Source organism: Hevea brasiliensis, chromosome 1 (assembly GCF_030052815.1).
Source record: "Hevea brasiliensis isolate MT/VB/25A 57/8 chromosome 1, ASM3005281v1, whole genome shotgun sequence".
Lineage (NCBI taxonomy): Eukaryota > Viridiplantae > Streptophyta > Magnoliopsida > Malpighiales > Euphorbiaceae > Hevea > Hevea brasiliensis.
In genome coordinates, this window is record NC_079493.1 from 4,934,584 (window position 1) to 4,953,400 (window position 18,817).

An 18,817-nucleotide genomic window follows, 5' to 3' on the forward strand; every position below is an offset into this window, starting at 1 on the left:
GATATTTTGATATTTTTTTGAATTTGAATTTATAATTTATAAAATTTAAAATTTATAAAACCATTGCAATAAGAATCACTCAATCAAAATCAAAGACACTAACTCTTTTGCGGGATGTTGATGTCACAATCATATTAAGATGAAATATGGTCATTCCGCGTTTATATATATATATAGTATTTGCAAACCATGTTATTTACATTAGTATGATTTTTTTTAACAATCTTAAAAATATATTTATAAATCAATTTTAAAATATTATATTATTTATAAAATGTGAGATTCAATCTAAAAAAAATTATCAAATTTTGACAAAAATAACTTTATTTTAAAAGAATAATACTGTGATTATTTTTTAGTTTAACTTGATTTAACTCAGTAATTGAAAGCACATTACTCATTTGACAAATGAGAGTTCTGCTTTTATAATATCCCTAGAAAAAATTGCTTTATATTTGATAATAAATGTATTTTTCTTATAGTCTAACTTTAAAATTTAAATTATAACCAATAAAATTTAATCGAATGACTTGAATAGTTAGAAAAAAATCACAACATCATGAATTTTTAATATGATAGAATGATAACAATTCTAATAACTCAAAAGGTGTATAAACATTTTACACTTGACCAATTTTGCAGAGAGATTATTTTCATAATAATCTTAATAACTCAAATAGAAAAAATAAATACTTCTAAATACATTAAAAACTAAAACAGCACACACATAAAATATCCCATTAATTGGCACAAACTGGATCGAGAACATCTGAAGGTAAACGAGGCACAGGAATGCAAACAAGATCATGGATTCTTGGAGCAGTCAATCCAGGGCGTTCAGTCATATCAAGAACATGATGATGATCACCAATGTTAAGCTCCACTCCAGGGGGATTAACCACCTTCCAATCAAAGCACTGAATCATAGCTGCAAGTGTTGTAGGTAAAGATTGCATGGCTAAAGAAATTCCAGGGCAGCTCCTCCTCCCAGTGCCGAAAGGCAAAAATTGAAAATGTTGGCCTCTGATATCTATAGAGCTAGAGAGGTCATCTTCAATATTGGATTTCAAGAACCTTTCAGGTTGAAACAGTGAAGGGTTTTTCCAGTACTTGGGATCTCTTCCAATAGACCACATGTTCACAAATAGCAAAGTATTTGCTGGTATTGTATACCCATTAATCTTGCAATCCTGAATTGATTTTCTGGCAACCATAGGGATTGGTGGGTGTAACCGAAATGTTTCTTTCAAAATGGCTTGTATATACGGAAGATTGGGATTGTCTGATTCCTGAGCAATTCTGCCATTTCCTACAACCTTATTAATTTCCTCACGAGCTATCTCAAGAACTTTCGGCTGGTTGATCAGTTCTGCCAATGCCCATTCAATTGTAATAGCCGTTGTATCAGTTGCTGCAGTGAAGAAATCCTGCAAAGAAAAAAAATTTCAGTATTGAACTATTATAAGATTCTGTTTGAGGGAGTAAAAATATTAAATTTAATATGTTTTACTCATAAAAATTTTAACATAATTAAATAATATTTAAAATTATTTTTTAATAATATGTTTTAATTAAAATTTTTTAAAATATTTATTTCCCTGGCCCTAGCACTTTGCATAAAGTACAAAAGGAATCACAACAATATTCTAGTTAAAAATTCAAATCAGTCGACTGATTTTCCAAACACCATCATGGCTTTTTTATATTTGAACCAATTAAATAAAAGAGAGATTTGGTTAAAAAATAATAAAAAAAAAGGATTTAAAAAAAGTAGAATTTTTTTAATAAAAAAAGGGTTCATAATTCATTTACTTACCAAAAACAAGGCCTTGATATGATTTCTGGTTAACCTTATCTCAGCATTCTTATCCTCCATAACATCAAGCATTATATCAAGAAAATCTTTGGCCTCGTGCACTACTTCATTGCTTCTGTTCTTCTTCCTCAGCTGTTCACGGCTAGTGATGAGTTTCTCGAGCAACCCATCATACTTGTTATATATGTCTTCGATTCTCTTTCGAAAACCCTGAAAATCTATGTTTTTGCAAAACCATATAAAATCAGATACATTAAATTCTCCAAAAATCTGTGTTACCTCTCGCACCACCGTTCTTGCAATCTCAGATTCACCATTCGTATCAGAAGATCTCATACTCAACATCATTTGGGAGATTATGTTGTTGGATAATTTTATCAGCTCTTGAGTGATATTAACACTTTCACCAACTTTGGATTTGCTGTAGAATACTCCAAGAAAATGGTGCAGTTCTTGTTTTCTGATGGGCAGAAATTGGTTAAGCATTCGGTTGCCTAAGAGCTCAAAAGTGCTTATCTTTTTAATGAATTTCCAGTAAGGACCATAGGAAGCGAAGGCGAAAGAGGAGTTATAGGTAAGTCGATCGATGGCTATAGAATGCTTGCGAGAAGAGAAGGTGAGTTCATGAGTTTTGAGGAGTTCTTTGGCTAGTTCTGGGGTGGAAGCTACAACAACTGACACAGAACCAAGCCTGAGATAAATAAGAGGACCATATCGAGATGATATGTCGCGAAAGGAATGGTGAATTAGTGGTCCAAGAAGATGGAGATGACCTATAATCGGTAAAGCCATAGGGCTTGGAGGAAGCTGGTGGTGCCATTGTTTCCTTGTGAAGAAAGCCAAAAACAAGAGGATAGCAAACAAGGATAGCTCAATGATCATTTTTTCTAATGCCTACAAAATCCCTCTCTACTTTGGACACCATATACATTTATATATTGCGTGTAGCATCTGTTTATCATTGTTGTTATATTCTATAGCTGCCATGTAATTTAAAAACAAAAAAAAAAAAAATTCTGTTGTTATCATTTTTAAAACGGTTGATTACAAAATTGCTATTTTGAAAAACAGTTCATCTTTGGTAATAAAATTAAAAATTTATGTAAAGAAAAAAATGAAAAATTTTTGCCTCCATCCATTATAAATTTAATAAAAAATACGTGAAATTTATAAATCATATATAGAAAGAAAAGTTTTTGTTTATATCAATTTGTTATAAATTCAAAACAAAAATATATGAATACATATATTTAATAAGTGTGTTCTATCATGTATTTTGTGTAATTCATGATGACTGTATCTATTATATTAAAATATTAAATTATTTTTTATTATTGCACTCTCAAGAAAGGACTTAGATTTAATTTTTGAAAAAAATATTGATAGAGAGACAACTATAAACCTGAAAGAATAGAAATATATTGATAAACCTAAAAGGGTTGAATCATCCATTACTGTCAATACAAAAACTTGTTTTCTTTGTTAGTTTTTTTTTTTTTTTATATTACAATAAATTAATATTATAAATCATTCTTTTGCTTATATATCATTTACAATAAAATTATATATATATATATATATATATATATATATATATATATATATATATATATATATATATATATCTCCATGCCCACACAAAAATTTTCCTTATACTTTGAATGAATGAAAATTTTCAACCTTTGGAATACATGCAGCCAACCCCATTACCTATATAGAGAAGTACTACATGGGAATTGAAATAGATTGCGTTGTTTTAAAGATTTTTTGAAATAAGGAATCTCAAATTGTAGAATTTTCAATTCCATTTGAGATTCCTAAATTAAAACGGTGGTTAGGTATTTATTTTGTTCTCTAATCTTTTTTAAGGATAACAATTGATAGAGTATTTATGAAAATTATTCTACACAAAAAAAAATTAATTAATATTTCTAAAGATATCCCAAATATAAATATTATTATCTGAATAATATCCAAATTATTTAATTTTATATGTTTTAATTAATAATTTATATATTTTTTTTTTCTATTAAAAATTTATATTTTAAAAATTTAATAATTTTATAAAATATTTAAATTTCATTTATTTTAAAATATAATATATAAAAAATTTAAATATTATTATTATAAAAATATATTTTATATTTAATTAATTATAAATAAAATAATATTTATTTAACGTATAAAATCCAAACTCAATATCAATATTAATTTTCATACCTAAACTGATTTCGAAACCAATGTAAACATGCATTGCAGTTTTTATTTATTTATTTATTTTTTCAATGTCAACGCAAGAGGAACAGAGATGGACGCCAGTATGAAGTGGACATCCACAACCAACCGCTACCTACTACGCTACAATTATTCCGGCTTCAAATTTTCAATTTATTTTTATATTTAATATTATAGTATGGAGATATTTATAATCAATTATTCATTAATATTGATCTTCACTCTTAAGAAACCAATAATAAAAAAATTTTTAGTTGGTATAATTATTATACATATAATAATTTAATTATAATTATTAATTATGATAAAATTCATTACCATCAATTATTATAATAAAATCGTTCATTTTATTATATAAATTTTTGTAATTAAAGCTGTGATGAATTTATTCGAAATAGAATTGTCACAGGGTACAATAAGTGCAGAAAATTGAAGTTAAAACTTGAGGATAGCAATGGAGGATGTGGCGATAAGATTGACATAGATCAAGAGAGACACAACAACCATACATTAGAATTGTTGGCAGGTGAAGTGTTAATAGTATTTGACTTGCATCTATCTATGATTAGCCTAGATGAACTGCCATTCTGACATTTTTCTCTATCAAAATCTCAATTAATATCGATTGGCATCACCATTTATTGTTAATTAATTGAAATAGACAAATTAAAGAAAAATAAATCCAAAATTAGCACTAGCGTTAATGCTAACAAGATAAATTTAAATTTCATTTTTCATTCTCTAACAAAACAAAGTAAATCTAATTTAATTAAGTCATGAAAATTTAATTCATTCTTAAAAAAAAATTCATAAAATTATTTATTTAAAATAAAATAATAAAAAAATTACTTATTACAGTCTATTTTAACAAAGCTAATTTTTTATTTTAAAAAATACATTAATTTAGTCCATATATTTTTTTTTTCAATTTATTCTTAGTTCCTTTTTTTTCTACTTTTTAAACTTTAAATTATTTAATTTTTATAATGATAATTTATTTCTCATTTAAATATATTAATTAACAGAAATTTTAATTTAAATTGGACAAAAGAATTAAAAAATAAAAAAAACTAAATAATATATATTTTAAAATAGAAAATTAAATAATTAATTTGATTAAAATAAATAAATTAAATAATAAATTTCCTTTTTTATAGTGTATCAAGCATAGAGAATTTGCTGTGAAAGAGAAAGTCAATTTGATTTGCATTGAAAACCTTTGATATATATATAATTAATTGACTATTTCTTATATTGTAAATCATTAATATTTTAATCTTAATTAAAATTTTAAATAAATTATGAAAAATTATTTATTTAATATTTTTTTAATAATTTATTTATGAAAATTTAATAAAGATATTAATTTTAATTTAATATAATTTAATAAATTATTATTAATTTATCAAAAAAATCATTAATCACATAACATGTATTTAATATTTTATTTAGTATATCAGTTCAATTAATCTCTTGATAAACAAAAGCAATTTGTGGCTGCTGGGATTCGAGCCCAGGTCTCTACGGCCACAACGTAGAATTCTTACCACTAAACTACAGCCACAAAAACATTGACTTTCCTCTATTTAAATTATATATTATTTTCCCTACAAATCTGTTTAATAAAATGCGTCGGATGAAAATAGTTTTTTCCGGTGAGTGAGACCCAAACTTTAAATCTCTAATTAAAATTGTTCAAATAAATTTAACAAAATCAAAAATTTGTTTTTATTTTATGAAAAGTATTTTTTTGAAAAAATACTTTTTAATATTTGAGATATTTAAAAAAATTAATTAATAAAAAAATATTTTTTTGATTAAAGAAAAAATTAAATTATTTTTTAAAAATTAACTTTTATTTTTTTTAAAAAAAAATATTTCCTATTTTTTAAAATTTAATAATTTTATTAGAATATAAACATACTTATATTTACATAAAATAAATATATATTATTAATTTAATATTATAATTAAATAATAAAAAATATATTTTTATTTTTTAAATATAAATTATTTTCGTGAAACAAAGGAGCCTTAGTTTTTAAAATTTTGTTTGTCTAAAATTGGACAATGGTAATTCTGTATCGTTGAACAACCAGCGAGATCAGAAAATCATGAGTCTAATAAACAAATCTTTATTTATACGATCCATCCTGATCCAGCCCAAAATATTGGGCCTGAGGTAGCCCATCTCGATCCAGTGAATAATACATGAGACCTGGATATTATGGTAATTCCAATGCTCCTCTCTTTATGAGCCCTTCTTAGTTCTGGCCTTTCTTCTCAGCTCTTCCAATCCCTAGACCGCTGTTTGCCCAAGGTGCTTTGTCTCCGTATCTCTTTTTCTTCCGTGCCGCATGCATTCATTTGAGGGTCGTTAGCTAAACGATTAACATTTCTGTTCTTTCTTTTTAATCAGGGTTTCAAGTGATTAGAAGGGTTTAGCGGAAGTAGCAATGGCACCAGCTAAAGGTATGATTTTTGAGCTCTAGCACACTAGGTTTATTCCCTTCTTTATTTTTATTTTTTGGCTCTTTTAATGAACCATTTATTGCCCTGAATTCTGTCTCAGTCTCCAAAATGCAGTGACAAGAAATGCATAATTTAGTTAGATAAGTTCATTTCACCTTTTAGTGACTGTTATCTCACGTACTTAGTCTTTTGGCAGATGATAAGGATTGGTAGAAACATTTGATTCTTATGGTTTGCTCAAAATTTACATAATCAGTTTGTTTGACCCATGTGAATTGTTAATAGGTTGCTATGCTGGTTTTAGGTTTTTTCTTGTTAAAAGGATTTGCAGTATTTATTGTGTTTATTTCTTTAAACAAAATTTTTACTGCCTGACCACAAGCATGTATTAATTTTACAATTTACTGAATGCCATGAAAAATGAGGAATGCTGTCCCCTTGTAATAATGAAGTATATATTTCTAATGGGTTTCCCATCTTTGTATTGTTCATAAAGACTTTGTTTCATTGATTATAACTGAGGCAAATAAATTCTATGGCGAATTCATATCCTTTCCTGTAAGAAAACTGGGGTCAGTATGAAAAGCATGTTCAAGATTTTAATCTTTTCTTTGTGGCAGCCGTATTCTGTAGTTTGTGATTGGCTGCTAATTAGTCTATTGACTACATAATTCAACAATAGGAATTGGGAAAGACTGTTGATGAAGTAGCGTTTACGAGGATTTGTCTGTTTTTTGCTTGAATAGTTCGTGCATATATATATATATATATATATATATATATATATATATATATATATATATTTTTTTTTTTTAATATCGCCGAGGACTTAGATGATTCTCACCCATATTTTATTAATTCAGGAAATTTTACCCTCTAAGCCATGATGTCATGCGATGCACGCCTTTGTATTTTCTTGATCATTTAGCATATGTGATATATGTGCAGCTGACAGTTCAAAGAAGCCTGATCCAAAGGCACAGGCTGTAAAGGCTGCAAAAGCAGTGAAGTCTGGTCCAACCTTTAAGAAGAAGGCCAACAAGATCAGGACAAAGGTTACATTTCATCGCCCAAAAACATTGAAGAAGGAAAGAAATCCCAAGTACCCTCGCATTAGTGCTCCACCAAGGAACAAGCTTGATCATTATCAGATTTTGAAATTTCCCCTGACTACTGAGTCAGCTATGAAAAAGATAGAGGACAACAATACGCTTGTGTTTGTTGTTGATATTCGTGCTGACAAGAAAAAGATCAAGGATGCAGTCAAGAAGATGTATGATATTCAGGCCAAGAAAGTTAATACATTAATCAGGTTGATCCTTAATCCTTATCTTTCTGTAGATGAATGGCCAAATTTTGAAACTTGGATTTGTAAGGTTTGACATATATTTTGGGTGCTATTGTTGCCTTAGTAATTGTGTGGAAGCTCATAAGTGTTTGACAATATGGAGAATATCATTGATGGCATTAGCCAATGGTTACTTGTCTTTTCCTTTTCCTTATTCTTTTGTTAACATATGAACTAGACCTGAAATGTGGGTATATATGATCAAATTGAAGCAATGGTATGTTCGGCATCTGAAAAGTAGGTCACAGTCATCTTTGCCGCATCACATGGATAGATCAAGAATAAACTAAACTGTCGTCATTAGATATTTATGAATGCGATGCAAGTAACTCTTGATCTGATTATTACTTCTCATTGAGAGTTTGTGACCCTCTTACAATCTTACTTTATGTAAAAAATGCTGCATCCTTTTTCTTATGTAAATTGGAGTCCAAGATTATTTGTATGTTTAAGACAATCAAGTGGAAATGGGTGACCTTTCAATTTCTCATTCTAACATATGAACTATAATGTTGTATTAAGTTGTGTATGGTTCTTTCTTGTTATCTTTTCTATCCAGCGAATGTCTAGAAACTTACTCTATATGAACCTTTCTGTGTTCCAGGCCTGATGGTACGAAGAAAGCATATGTCAGGTTGACACCAGACTTTGATGCCTTGGATGTGGCAAACAAAATTGGAATCATCTAAATTTGTTATTGGCTTTGTCTCTTTAGTTCTCATCGTTTTGTTTTGTACCGAAGTAAGTAATTTTGTTGACATCAAGCGGAGAGATTTGTTGAATTACTTCAAACTTGTAGACTTGTGTTACTGCTTTCTGGTTATGTTCCATCATTTTCAATGTCATTGGATACTTTGTAGGCTTGAAGTTCTATTTACCTGTTTTGAATTATGCCATTGGATTACCTGTCATATGATGTTGGATAATAGCTGATTGCCTTGATGAAAATTGACTGTCTACTCTGCGGGACCTGCTTGTGCATTTTGTGGCCGCATGATCCATTTAATGTTTCTATTAGGTACAGTGGTGGATCCAGAAAATTTTAGTTGGGGCAATGTATAAACATGTAATTATGTGCTAAAAAATTCTTACTTTGATTTGAATGGGGTGTACTTAAAACTCTTTAGGGGTAAGAATAAGCAATTTGGAATTTGGTGGATATATATATATATATATATATATAAATGAAAATTTAAATGGGCAGCGAGGGCAATTAGAGTAATTTATTGTGGGTGATTACACAAAATACAAAAACTGCCTCAGTGAGGCTACAATCTATTGGATTTGTCATAACTTTTAGCGTCGTGCATCTTTTTTATGGCTGATTTTACATTGACAGGAATGAGAGCTTCCACTACCCTTTTCTTCTTTGTTAATTTTATTATAAGAAAAATACGTTTATAAGTAGTATGTTCTCCAATAGTTAAAAATAAAAATATTATGATTTAATTGCTGGTGGAAAATGATAGAAAAAAAGGTGGTTGTTTCCTTGCACCACTGAAATTGGATTTACAAGGTCATTTACATTTTCCAAGAAATGATTTATCTGGTTTATGCTACTACAAAGTAAACCCTATTTTATGCGCCAAAAGCTGGGGTGCTCTGTGATTAGATATTGAATTGCCTGTAGAGCCCACCTTTTCTAATCAACAGAATTGTGGGAAATCATCATCGGGCTCTTACTAAAGGACTTAACGGGATGAAACCAGTCCAGCACCTATTTCTTCAGTCGCAGGCGCAGGGTTTCCCAGGATCTCAGGACGTAGGATTTGGTAATGCTTTGCTCTTTCATGGAGAAAGTCTTCCCTTCTCAGAGTCTCAAGCAATATGCTCATAGAAATAGAATATTCATGACTTAGATCATAGACTTGAGACCTGCAAAGAGGGCAATTTGAGCGAGTCTGAAACCAAGTGTCGATGCAGGCAACATGAAACACATGAGCACAGATAGGTAAATGTTTCAGCCATTCCCCTTCTTCGAATTCACCCAAGCAAACCGCGCATTCACTGTTGCTTGTTCTCGATTCCTCTTCTTTCTCCTTCTTGAACTGAGAGATTGGTAGAGAGCACATGATGGCAGATTCCAGTCCATGGCTGTAATACTGCAATGATGAATCTCCCAAGCTATTCTCACCTATACGCCTCATTTGAAATCTGTTTCTGGAGAAAGTTAGAGTATTCAGTGAGCAGCAAAGTCGTTTTAGTATTCTGTAGTAGCTGAACATGACAATGAAAGTGCAGACAGCAACAACCGGACCAATCACATATGGATTCCATTCCGGAGAGTTTTCAAGTTGATGTTGTGCAGCTGGTGTTGGACTTAAAGGCATGCTATGTTTGAGTTTCTAGATCACCAATATTATAATGGCAGGTTAAAATTTTCTTAAAGGCTTTGAACTTAGCTGAATCCATTGATTTACATAGAAGGGCTTATTCCAGGACAACTCTAATTCCAGACAGTCTTTCTTGGAAATCATGAGCACCGGATAAATCAATGTACAAACAGATAATAGACATACAAGGTTGTTGATAAGTTTGAGGAGATCCTATTGGATCTTTTGCCAGAGCACGCATCCAAATTTATACAAAAATTTGTCACTTGCTGATTTTCTAACCAAGCTATCGGACAATATGGAGTAAAAGCATAAAATAGTCATATCATCTGTCACCATTAAAGCATCTGGAATCAATAGGTATCCCATTTTGTCCCATGTACATCCTCTTATTCACAAGCATAATGTATGTTATTTTGGTAACCTAGAGAATTAGAGATGGAGGGACAAATTTCTGGTTAGGTGAGGTTTGAGATCCTGAGTTTCAGTATGTGCACACCTGAATTGTAGCATCTTAAGAGAAAATTCATGGTACTTTTCACAGAATTTTTTTCAATTTTCTTTCTTTTTCTTTTACTGAACAATCTGATCCCACTCTTTTGCCGTGGATCAGGTTGATTGAATCAGGACTCTGCAATATAAGGAGTCAAGAAATCTGAAAGAATTGGGAGAACCCAGTAAATTATACATGAGAACACCAAGAAAACAACCTTTTAGACCAACATTATTGCGGCTTCATTGACTTTGCGTTTGCAAGATTATCTGATAACTAAAGCAGAAAGATGAACATGGCTAGCTAGCCTCAGATTCAATGTATTTGAAAGTCCCTCTAAACATCAAACAGCTAACCATAGGATGTTACAGTTGATGCCGAATGTCACTGAGCTCGCAAGAAAGAACCATGTGCAAGGCAAAAAATGCTGCAATGTTCATGGGAGACAGTTGTACCTGATATTGAACTGTGAGCAATGGATCCTAAATCTGATCCAAATCCAACATACTATCTATGGATACATAAGAAATGTACCAATAGAAGATTCAACACCATCTAGTCCATCGGTCCACAAAGTTATTCATGTATCAATAGAAGATTCAGCGAGAACAGGTTCGAAGCTATAGCATCATCCCTTGTAACGATCACTTTCTCATCGGTCCACATAGTTGTCTATATACTAATAAAAGATTCAGTAATTACCTCTCCTGCTTCCTCAAAACAAAAATTTTTTTAGTAATTGTGAAAAGCTCTTTACTTTTTTTTTTAAAATGTTTTTTATACTTGGATTTTGAAAATTACTTCTACACATTGCTAGTTATAATCATTTGTATATTTTTTCAATTTAAAAAAATGGGAAAGAGTTGGTCATTATAACTACCGATATTGGACTAGAAAAAAGAAAGACTTGGTCCGTAATTGAATGAAAATTCCAATCCGAACATTATGCTGATAGAAATTAAGGTTGTAGCCAATGACTTAAAGGGCTAAATTCAAGGATGATCAGTTTACAATGGCATTTGTCAACCGATACAAATGATTGTTTTCGATGGAAAATTTCTGGTACCCTATAGGCCTATATATTAAATCAAAATTTGGTGCATGTGCAAATTTTTTATTTTTTTGGTGTCTTTTGGTCAGATATTTATGTTAAGGAAAAACATTTGTGTCAAAAATAAAAATGTTTACAAAAAATGTACAAATGAGGTAAATGGTTACCTCAAACAATTATAGCGTACCAAAAATTTAATCAATTATATCTAATTACATAAAAAATTCAACCAATTATAGTTGATTTTATATAGTGTTATTAGAATCGGACCGGTCGAACTGGTTTAATCAAGAACCAGAATAATGATCAGTTCAGTTTGACTAGTTCGGTTCAAATTTTAAACCTTTGTTTAGCAAACCAAAGTTGACCCGTCTGAATTAGCCAAGTAACTAGTGAACCAATTAGATCATAAATTAAATATTTATGATCAATTAGATCATAGTAATTAGATCAATTAATTAACTATTAACAATTAGATTAATTAATCATGTAACTATGATCAATTATATTATAATCAATTAGATTAATTAATCAAGTAACTAGTAATCAATTAGATCATAATCAAGTACTATAAGATATTTTATCAATTAAAGATCATAATAAATTAAATAATAAATCAAGTAACTATAATTAATTAGATCATAATCAATGTATAATCATGTATTTTATCAATTAATTAAGTAAATCATAATCAAGTAGATTATAAATCAAATAATTATGATCAGTTACATAATAATTAAGTACTATAAGTATTTTATCAATTAATCAAATATATCATAAATCATGTAATTATTATCAATTACACCATAATCAAGTATAATAATGTATTTTATTAATTAATCAAGTAGATAATAAATCAAATAATTATGAAAAATTACATCACAATCAAGTACTATAAGGTATTTTATCAGTTAATCAAATAGATCATAATTAATTAGATCACAAATCAAGTAATTATGCTCAATTACATTATAATCAAGTATAATCGGTTTATTTTATCAATTAATTAAGTGGATCATAATCAATTGGATCATAAATCAAATAACTATGATCAATTATATTATAATCAACTACTATCGGGTATTTTATCAATTAATCAATTACAGCGTAATCAATTAAATTATAAATCGAGTAACTATAATTAATTATATCATAATCAAGCACTACAATATATTTCAACAATTAAGAGTAGTTCATAATCAATTAGACCGTAAATCAAGTAAATATGATCAATTACATTATAATCAAGTACTATCGGATATTTTATCAATTAATCAAATAGATCATAATTAGTTAGATCACAAATTAAGTATCCATGATCAATTATGTCATAATAAAGGATAACTGGGTTATTTTATCAATTAATATAGTATATCATAATCAAATAGATTGTAAATCAAGTAATGATAAATTACATCATAATCAATTAATCAATTAGATCGGGGTGAGCAGTTCGATTTAGAATGAAATAATTGATCAAACCAAACTAATTCAGAAATTCAGTTCGGCTTCTCTAGAAATTCGGTTAGGTTCAATTTTTATTTTGAAAAATTTGGTTTACTTGATTCGGTTTTGGAGCCAACATAATATTTTTCTTTTTTTATTCCCTCTTGTAAAAATCGAATCACCTAATCAATTAGATTATAAATTATGTAACTATGATAAATTAGATCAATTAATTAAATAACTATTAGTCAAATAGATCATAAATTAAGTAATTATGATACAATTACATTACAATCAATTAGATCAATTAATCAAGTAACTATTAATTAATTAAACTTAAATCAAATAATTATGATCAATTAGATTATAACCAATTACTATCATATATTTTATCAATTAATCAAGTAAATCATAATTAATTACATCATAAATCAAATAATTATAATGAATTATGTTATAGTTAATTACTATAGGATATTTTACGAATTAATCAAGTACATCATAATCAATTATATTATAAATCATGTAACTATAATTAATGACATCATAATTAATTAATCAATTAGATAGGGGTGAGCATTATTCAGTTTAGATCAAAATAATCGACTATTGAATTGAATTAATTCAGAAATTCAGTTTCCCCTTTTTAGAAATTTAGTTTGATTTAGTTTTTGGTTTTGAATTTTTTGGTTTATTTGATTTGATTTTGGAGATAACATAATATTTTTTTTCCTCTCTCTTGTGAAAATCAGATCGCCTAATCATTTAAATCATAAATAAGTAACTATAACAAATTATATTATAATTAATTAGTTCAATTAACAAGTAATTATTAACAATTAGATCATAAATCAAATAATTATGATCAATTATATCATAATCAATTAAATCAATTAATCAAGTAATTATCGATCAATTAAATATTAAATCAAGTAAATATGATCAATTAGATTATAATCCAGTGTTATTGGATATTTTTATCATTTAATCAAGTAGATAATAATCAATTAGATCCTAAATCAAGTAACAACGATTAATTATATTATAATCAAGTACTATTGGGTATTTTATCAATTAATCAAGTAGATTATATTTAATTAGATCATAAATCAAGTACTATGATCAATTACATCATAATACAAAAACTATTGAGTATTTTATCAATTAGTTAATTAGATCATGAATCAAGTAATAACGATCAATTACATCATAATCAAATACTATTTGATATTTTACCAATTAATCAAATAGATCATAGTCAGTTAGATCATAAATTAAGTAATTAAGATCAATTACATCATAAGTAATTAATAAATTAGATAAATGTGAGTATTATTTGATTCAAATGAAAATAATCGACGGGAAAAATTGGTTCGATTTTTGTATAAATTTAGTTTGGTTCAATTTTTATTTTTGAATTTTTCAATTTATTCAGTTTGATTTTGGAGACAACTTAACATTTTCTTTTTTTACTTTTCTTCCCTCTTATAAAAATCGAATCGTCTCCCATTGTTGTAGAGTTTAAAGGATTTATGAGATGAAAAATATAAATTTGATTCAGGTAAAAAAAAGAGGAAATAGATACCTAAAGAAGATGTTTTGAGATGGGTTATGAATAGGGATGGCAACGGATAGGGTATCCACGAAAATCACCATATCCAAACCCGAATCCGATTAACATTATCAAAACTCGAACCTGTCCCAAACTCGATTAAAATTTATTCTCAACTATCTGATCCCGTCCCAAATCCGATTATTTTTATCTGAAAAAAATCCGAACCCGTTTAATTTTATATATTTTAATTAATATTTTGCATAAAAAATTATTTTGATTAATAATTTATATTTTAAAAATTTAATAATTTCATAAAATATTTAAATGCCATTTAATATAAAATAAAATATATAAAAATTTAAAAATATTATTCTAAAAAAATATATTTTATATTTAATTAAATATTTATATAAACGGGTTCGGGTAACGAATACTCAATATGCAAAACCCGAATCCGACCCGAACCCGTCACGGGTATTATTTTTCAAACCCAAACCCATCCCAAACCCGATTATATAATACCCAAACTCTTCCTATTAGGGTTCAGTCAGATTGGGTACCTGCAAAAACCCGACCCGTTGCCATTCCTTGTTATGAAGTTAGTGGTTAAAGTAATTGTGGGCTCTACTAGATTAAAGCGATAATGAGCTCTAATAGGTTAGATTGTATGGCTAATAATAGAAGAGAGAGAAGTTATAAATTTTGAAATTCAAATATGAAAATTTCATAAAGTGATAAATAGACATTGCACATTCAAAAAGTATTTGAAATTTAATGAATTACCCCTATTTATACATTTTTGTTCACCAAGTCAAGTTCTTATATTAATTGCTGATTATATTTAAAACTTTTAATTTTAAATAATTTAATAATAACTTTCAAAATTAAAGATTTTTTTATCTAAAATTCAAAAATTGATATGAGAATTTTGACTTTTTACACCTAAATTGTCATGTGGCATGCCATGTCATATTTTTTAATTTTTTTTATTTGATTCCTCTCTCTCTCTCTCTCTCTCTCTCTCTCTCTCTCTCTCTCTCTCTCTCTCTCTCTCTCTCTCAAAGCAATGAAGCTCACCTAATGGGGAATCCCTACACTTTTGATTTTTGAATTTTTGATAAAAATTCTTTAATTTTAAAAGTTATAATTAAATTATCAAAAATTAAAAGTTTTGAATATAACCAATAATCATAAAAATTGGATTTATTTCGCCAATAGGCATTTTCTTGAGATTCTTCCGTTGCAATTCTGATTCAAGTGAAGATGAGTGGGAATTTTTTTTTTTAATTAATCTAGGAGCAAGAAATGTAACAGTAATATAGGAGGCAAATAAACTGACTAGCTATGCCAGTCAAACCCCCAAAACAAAATATCACATTTACACCACCAACCACTGAACTTTGATTTTTACAAAAAGAAAGTTAAAAAAAAGAAAGAGGAAGCAAAGTTTTAGAATCTCAGAGAAATCTTTGCCTCTTGGCAGAGTTTAATGGCCAAAAACTGCCTAAAACTGAACCAGAAGCACCACTATTAAAATTTAACATGGAAGCTGAACACATTTGAGAAGAACCACGAGACATATCAGGATAAGACGATGAATTCATTGGTTTCTGAGCAACAGAATTTGAATTTGCAGCAGGTTTCGGATTAATTGGTATTGCAGTCTCACTTTCTTTGATTGAAAAAGGTGGAATCTTGAAGTGTTGCAGTGGAGGAGGATTTCTCCACCGGGGAAGAGGCCCTGCAACAAGAAGCGATTGAAGAAGAGGACCTGCCTCTGTAACGGCTTGTAGCAGTTTCCCTTTTTGAGGCAGGACTTTTCCATTAATAAGACTGTCAATTGCAGCATCAGCAGGATCAATCTTGGGAACTGAAGCAGAGACCAAACCTGTTGACATAGAACCAGTATACTCTTGAACATAGGTCTTATTCACAAAATTTATGTGACTCGAATCAGCCATGTTCATGCTTGAGAAATCCGGTGAAGTAACTGCATCAAAGAAGGAATCCACAGGGGAAGAGCCATGTGATTGGTGATTATATGTATCTGATAGACTGTTAGATTCAGTAATGCTTGAGTTTGCCTTCATGGGAATAACAAGGGGGCTTTCAGGTTGAGCTTGAGGAACAGTGGGATGCAATTGAGCAGAATTAGAAGGCATTAGCTTGTTAAGAAGCTTCTGCAACAGATCTTTTGCCTCATCTCTTTCTTTGTATGCAATCTTTAGGAGACCAATTAAATGCTTCACATACTCCTTATGCTTTCTCATCTCTTCACTTGCTTCAGCTTTCAGTGATTCCAATTCAATGGTTGTGTACAAAAGCTTCTGCCTCAACTCATCATTGCTCTGTCAATTCAAAACAAATTTATTAGTTTGAGAGTTATAAAGCACTGTAAATTTCATTCAAATTCAGAACTAAAATCGTCATCAGTACCTTAACATCAGCACCAAACATACTGTTAGAAAAATCAAAGGATCTCATTCGCTTGTTACAAACAAAAATTCCAAATAAATCCAATGGATGAACAAAGATTTTCACTGGTGAGGGAGAAATATTATTATCTCAAGTCTCAACTTAGACCCATGCAGATCACAAGTCCTTCAAAGTCAAATGATGACTCTTTCAATTTTCATTTTTTCCAGAAAAAAATTGGAAAGGAAATGAGAGAGAGAGAGAGAGAGAGAATGACCAAACAAACCTACCATTAAAACAAAAATTGACATGGGTTTGGTCACCATAACTAATGCCATGAAATATCACAAGTTTCTATCAATACAGACAATTCTGTTCTCTTAAGTTTCAACTGATAGCATGTTCTATTCCTTGCTGGACAAAACAAGTTCACATTTTCCAGAACAAAAACAAAATAAAAATGAAAATCGAGGCCCACCTTGTCACCGAACGACGTTAATTCATTTTCCATTTACGTAAGGGATTTGTTAGGAAAACAGAAGAAAGAAGAAAACCCTTAAATATCTGCATAACATACGCCAAGGGAAGTCCTTTTCTGTTAGATAAACACAGAGCCAATGCCATCAAAGGCAGAGACAACACCATACAATTGCATAATTTGCAATTCCCTAGCAAGAAAAGAGAAACAAACTAGATAGCAAAATGCCATATTTATTTATAAAAGTAGGCTTTTCTACCATTCATGGGCAGAGCCAGGGACAACGCCATATAACAAACAGTCAAACAGATACCATATATTTGATATAAAAGATTCATGAAAAGAGTTACTCGTAACGGAATAATGAAGAAACCAAATGAATTGAAAGAAAAACAAAGTAAATCATCATAAAAACAAACACTGAATGAATTCAAAATATTGTGCATGGCTCATCATAAACATACAATTGAAGTCAAGGCATAAGCCTTAAATGCCAAACTAAGCAAGACCCAGATGAAGAAATGTGACCTAGATGAACAGATGAACTTAGAAAGAGATAAAAGACGAGAAAAGAGAGTAAAGAATAAAACCCACCTCTTGAAAACTCCATAAAGAACCCAACTCCTCCATTTTCCTGCTCCAGCAAGATAAAAAAATAAGGGGGGAGTTGAAGAAAAGTGGGCAGTGAGTGATTTATAGAGAATAAGGTACACATAAAGACAAAAGGGAAGGGAAGGGATGGCTTTACAATAAAGTTCTAGAGAAACCAATCCAAATCAAGGAAAAAATCAAGGAATGACCAAAAATAAAACCTTCCCATTGTAAACAAAACTTATAAATATTAAATTCTTTTAAACTACACCCCATTTTTTAAGGGTCCTTGCCTATTACTTGCTAAAAATAATACACCTCTCACATTCATTCTCTATAAAAATAAATAAAAAATTTTAATTTTTGAGTGCAGTGCAGAGGGGTCAATAGCTAAAATCCAATTAGATTTTCCTTATATGCAACCATTAAGCTTATGTACATATGCAAATGCAAACGGCTGTTTTCCTTTACGCGGTTTTGTGTTTTAAGTGAGATGAGTTTCCATAATTATCCTCCATTTTTTAACAAAATTTCCTTCTTTTGAGTGTTGCTGATGTTGTTTTCTCTAGATTTGTCATTGCCGT

General features: G+C 29.3%; 4 protein-coding genes and 1 non-coding gene across 6 annotated transcripts; 1 reads left to right on the top strand and 4 right to left on the bottom strand.

Annotated features, from left to right (window-relative positions):
* Positions 1–537: 537 nt before the first annotated feature.
* Positions 538–2,816, bottom strand: LOC110637536 (cytochrome P450 93B2). The gene is made up of 2 exons (XM_021787695.2): positions 1,817–2,816; positions 538–1,427 (listed from the first exon to the last, which is right to left on the bottom strand). The coding sequence occupies exons 1-2, from the start codon at positions 2,696–2,698 to the stop codon at positions 741–743; spliced, it is 1,569 nt and encodes a 522-aa protein (XP_021643387.2). The 5' UTR covers positions 2,699–2,816; the 3' UTR covers positions 538–740.
* Positions 2,817–5,543: 2,727 nt separating this feature from the next.
* On the bottom strand, positions 5,544–5,615 carry TRNAH-GUG (transfer RNA histidin (anticodon GUG)). The gene has a single exon. It is a non-coding gene; the product is annotated as a tRNA-His (tRNA).
* A 660-nt stretch (positions 5,616–6,275) lies between these two features.
* On the top strand, positions 6,276–8,744 carry LOC110637582 (60S ribosomal protein L23a). The gene is made up of 4 exons (XM_021787762.2): positions 6,276–6,371; positions 6,471–6,523; positions 7,472–7,835; positions 8,476–8,744. The coding sequence occupies exons 2-4, from the start codon at positions 6,508–6,510 to the stop codon at positions 8,558–8,560; spliced, it is 465 nt and encodes a 154-aa protein (XP_021643454.2). The 5' UTR covers positions 6,276–6,371; positions 6,471–6,507; the 3' UTR covers positions 8,561–8,744.
* Positions 8,745–9,357: 613 nt separating this feature from the next.
* On the bottom strand, positions 9,358–10,702 carry LOC110637583 (RING-H2 finger protein ATL16-like). Its single transcript, XM_021787763.2, has one exon. It carries the CDS (start codon positions 10,199–10,201, stop codon positions 9,563–9,565), a length of 639 nt encoding a protein of 212 aa, XP_021643455.2. The 5' UTR covers positions 10,202–10,702; the 3' UTR covers positions 9,358–9,562.
* A 5,468-nt stretch (positions 10,703–16,170) lies between these two features.
* Positions 16,171–18,416, bottom strand: LOC110636508 (uncharacterized). Of its 2 annotated transcripts, none has more exons than XM_021786238.2 (2): positions 18,237–18,416; positions 16,171–17,097 (listed from the first exon to the last, which is right to left on the bottom strand). In XM_021786238.2, exons 1-2 carry the CDS (start codon positions 18,270–18,272, stop codon positions 16,207–16,209), a joined length of 927 nt encoding a protein of 308 aa, XP_021641930.2. In that variant the 5' UTR covers positions 18,273–18,416; the 3' UTR covers positions 16,171–16,206. The 2 variants fall into 2 exon arrangements, with proteins under 2 accessions (XP_021641930.2, XP_021641929.2); XM_021786237.2 differs by lacking the exon at positions 18,237–18,416 and adding an exon at positions 17,186–18,216.
* Between the last annotated feature and the right edge of the window lie 401 nt (positions 18,417–18,817).

Coding starts and splice junctions, on each gene's coding strand:
- LOC110637582 (XM_021787762.2), top strand. Junction 7,836..8,475: donor AAAGTTAATACATTAATCAG/GTTGATCCTTAA, acceptor TCTGTGTTCCAG/GCCTGATGGTACGAAGAAAG.
- LOC110637536 (XM_021787695.2), bottom strand. CDS start 2,698: ATGATCATTGAGCTATCCTTGTTTGCTATCCTCTTGTTTTTGGCTTTC. Junction 1,428..1,816: donor ATATCAAGGCCTTGTTTTTG/GTAAGTAAATGA, acceptor TTTTCTTTGCAG/GATTTCTTCACTGCAGCAAC.
- LOC110636508 (XM_021786237.2), bottom strand. CDS start 17,233: ATGAGATCCTTTGATTTTTCTAACAGTATGTTTGGTGCTGATGTTAAG. Junction 17,098..17,185: donor TGTTTGGTGCTGATGTTAAG/GTACTGATGACG, acceptor TTGAATTGACAG/AGCAATGATGAGTTGAGGCA.
- LOC110637583 (XM_021787763.2), bottom strand. CDS start 10,201: ATGCCTTTAAGTCCAACACCAGCTGCACAACATCAACTTGAAAACTCT.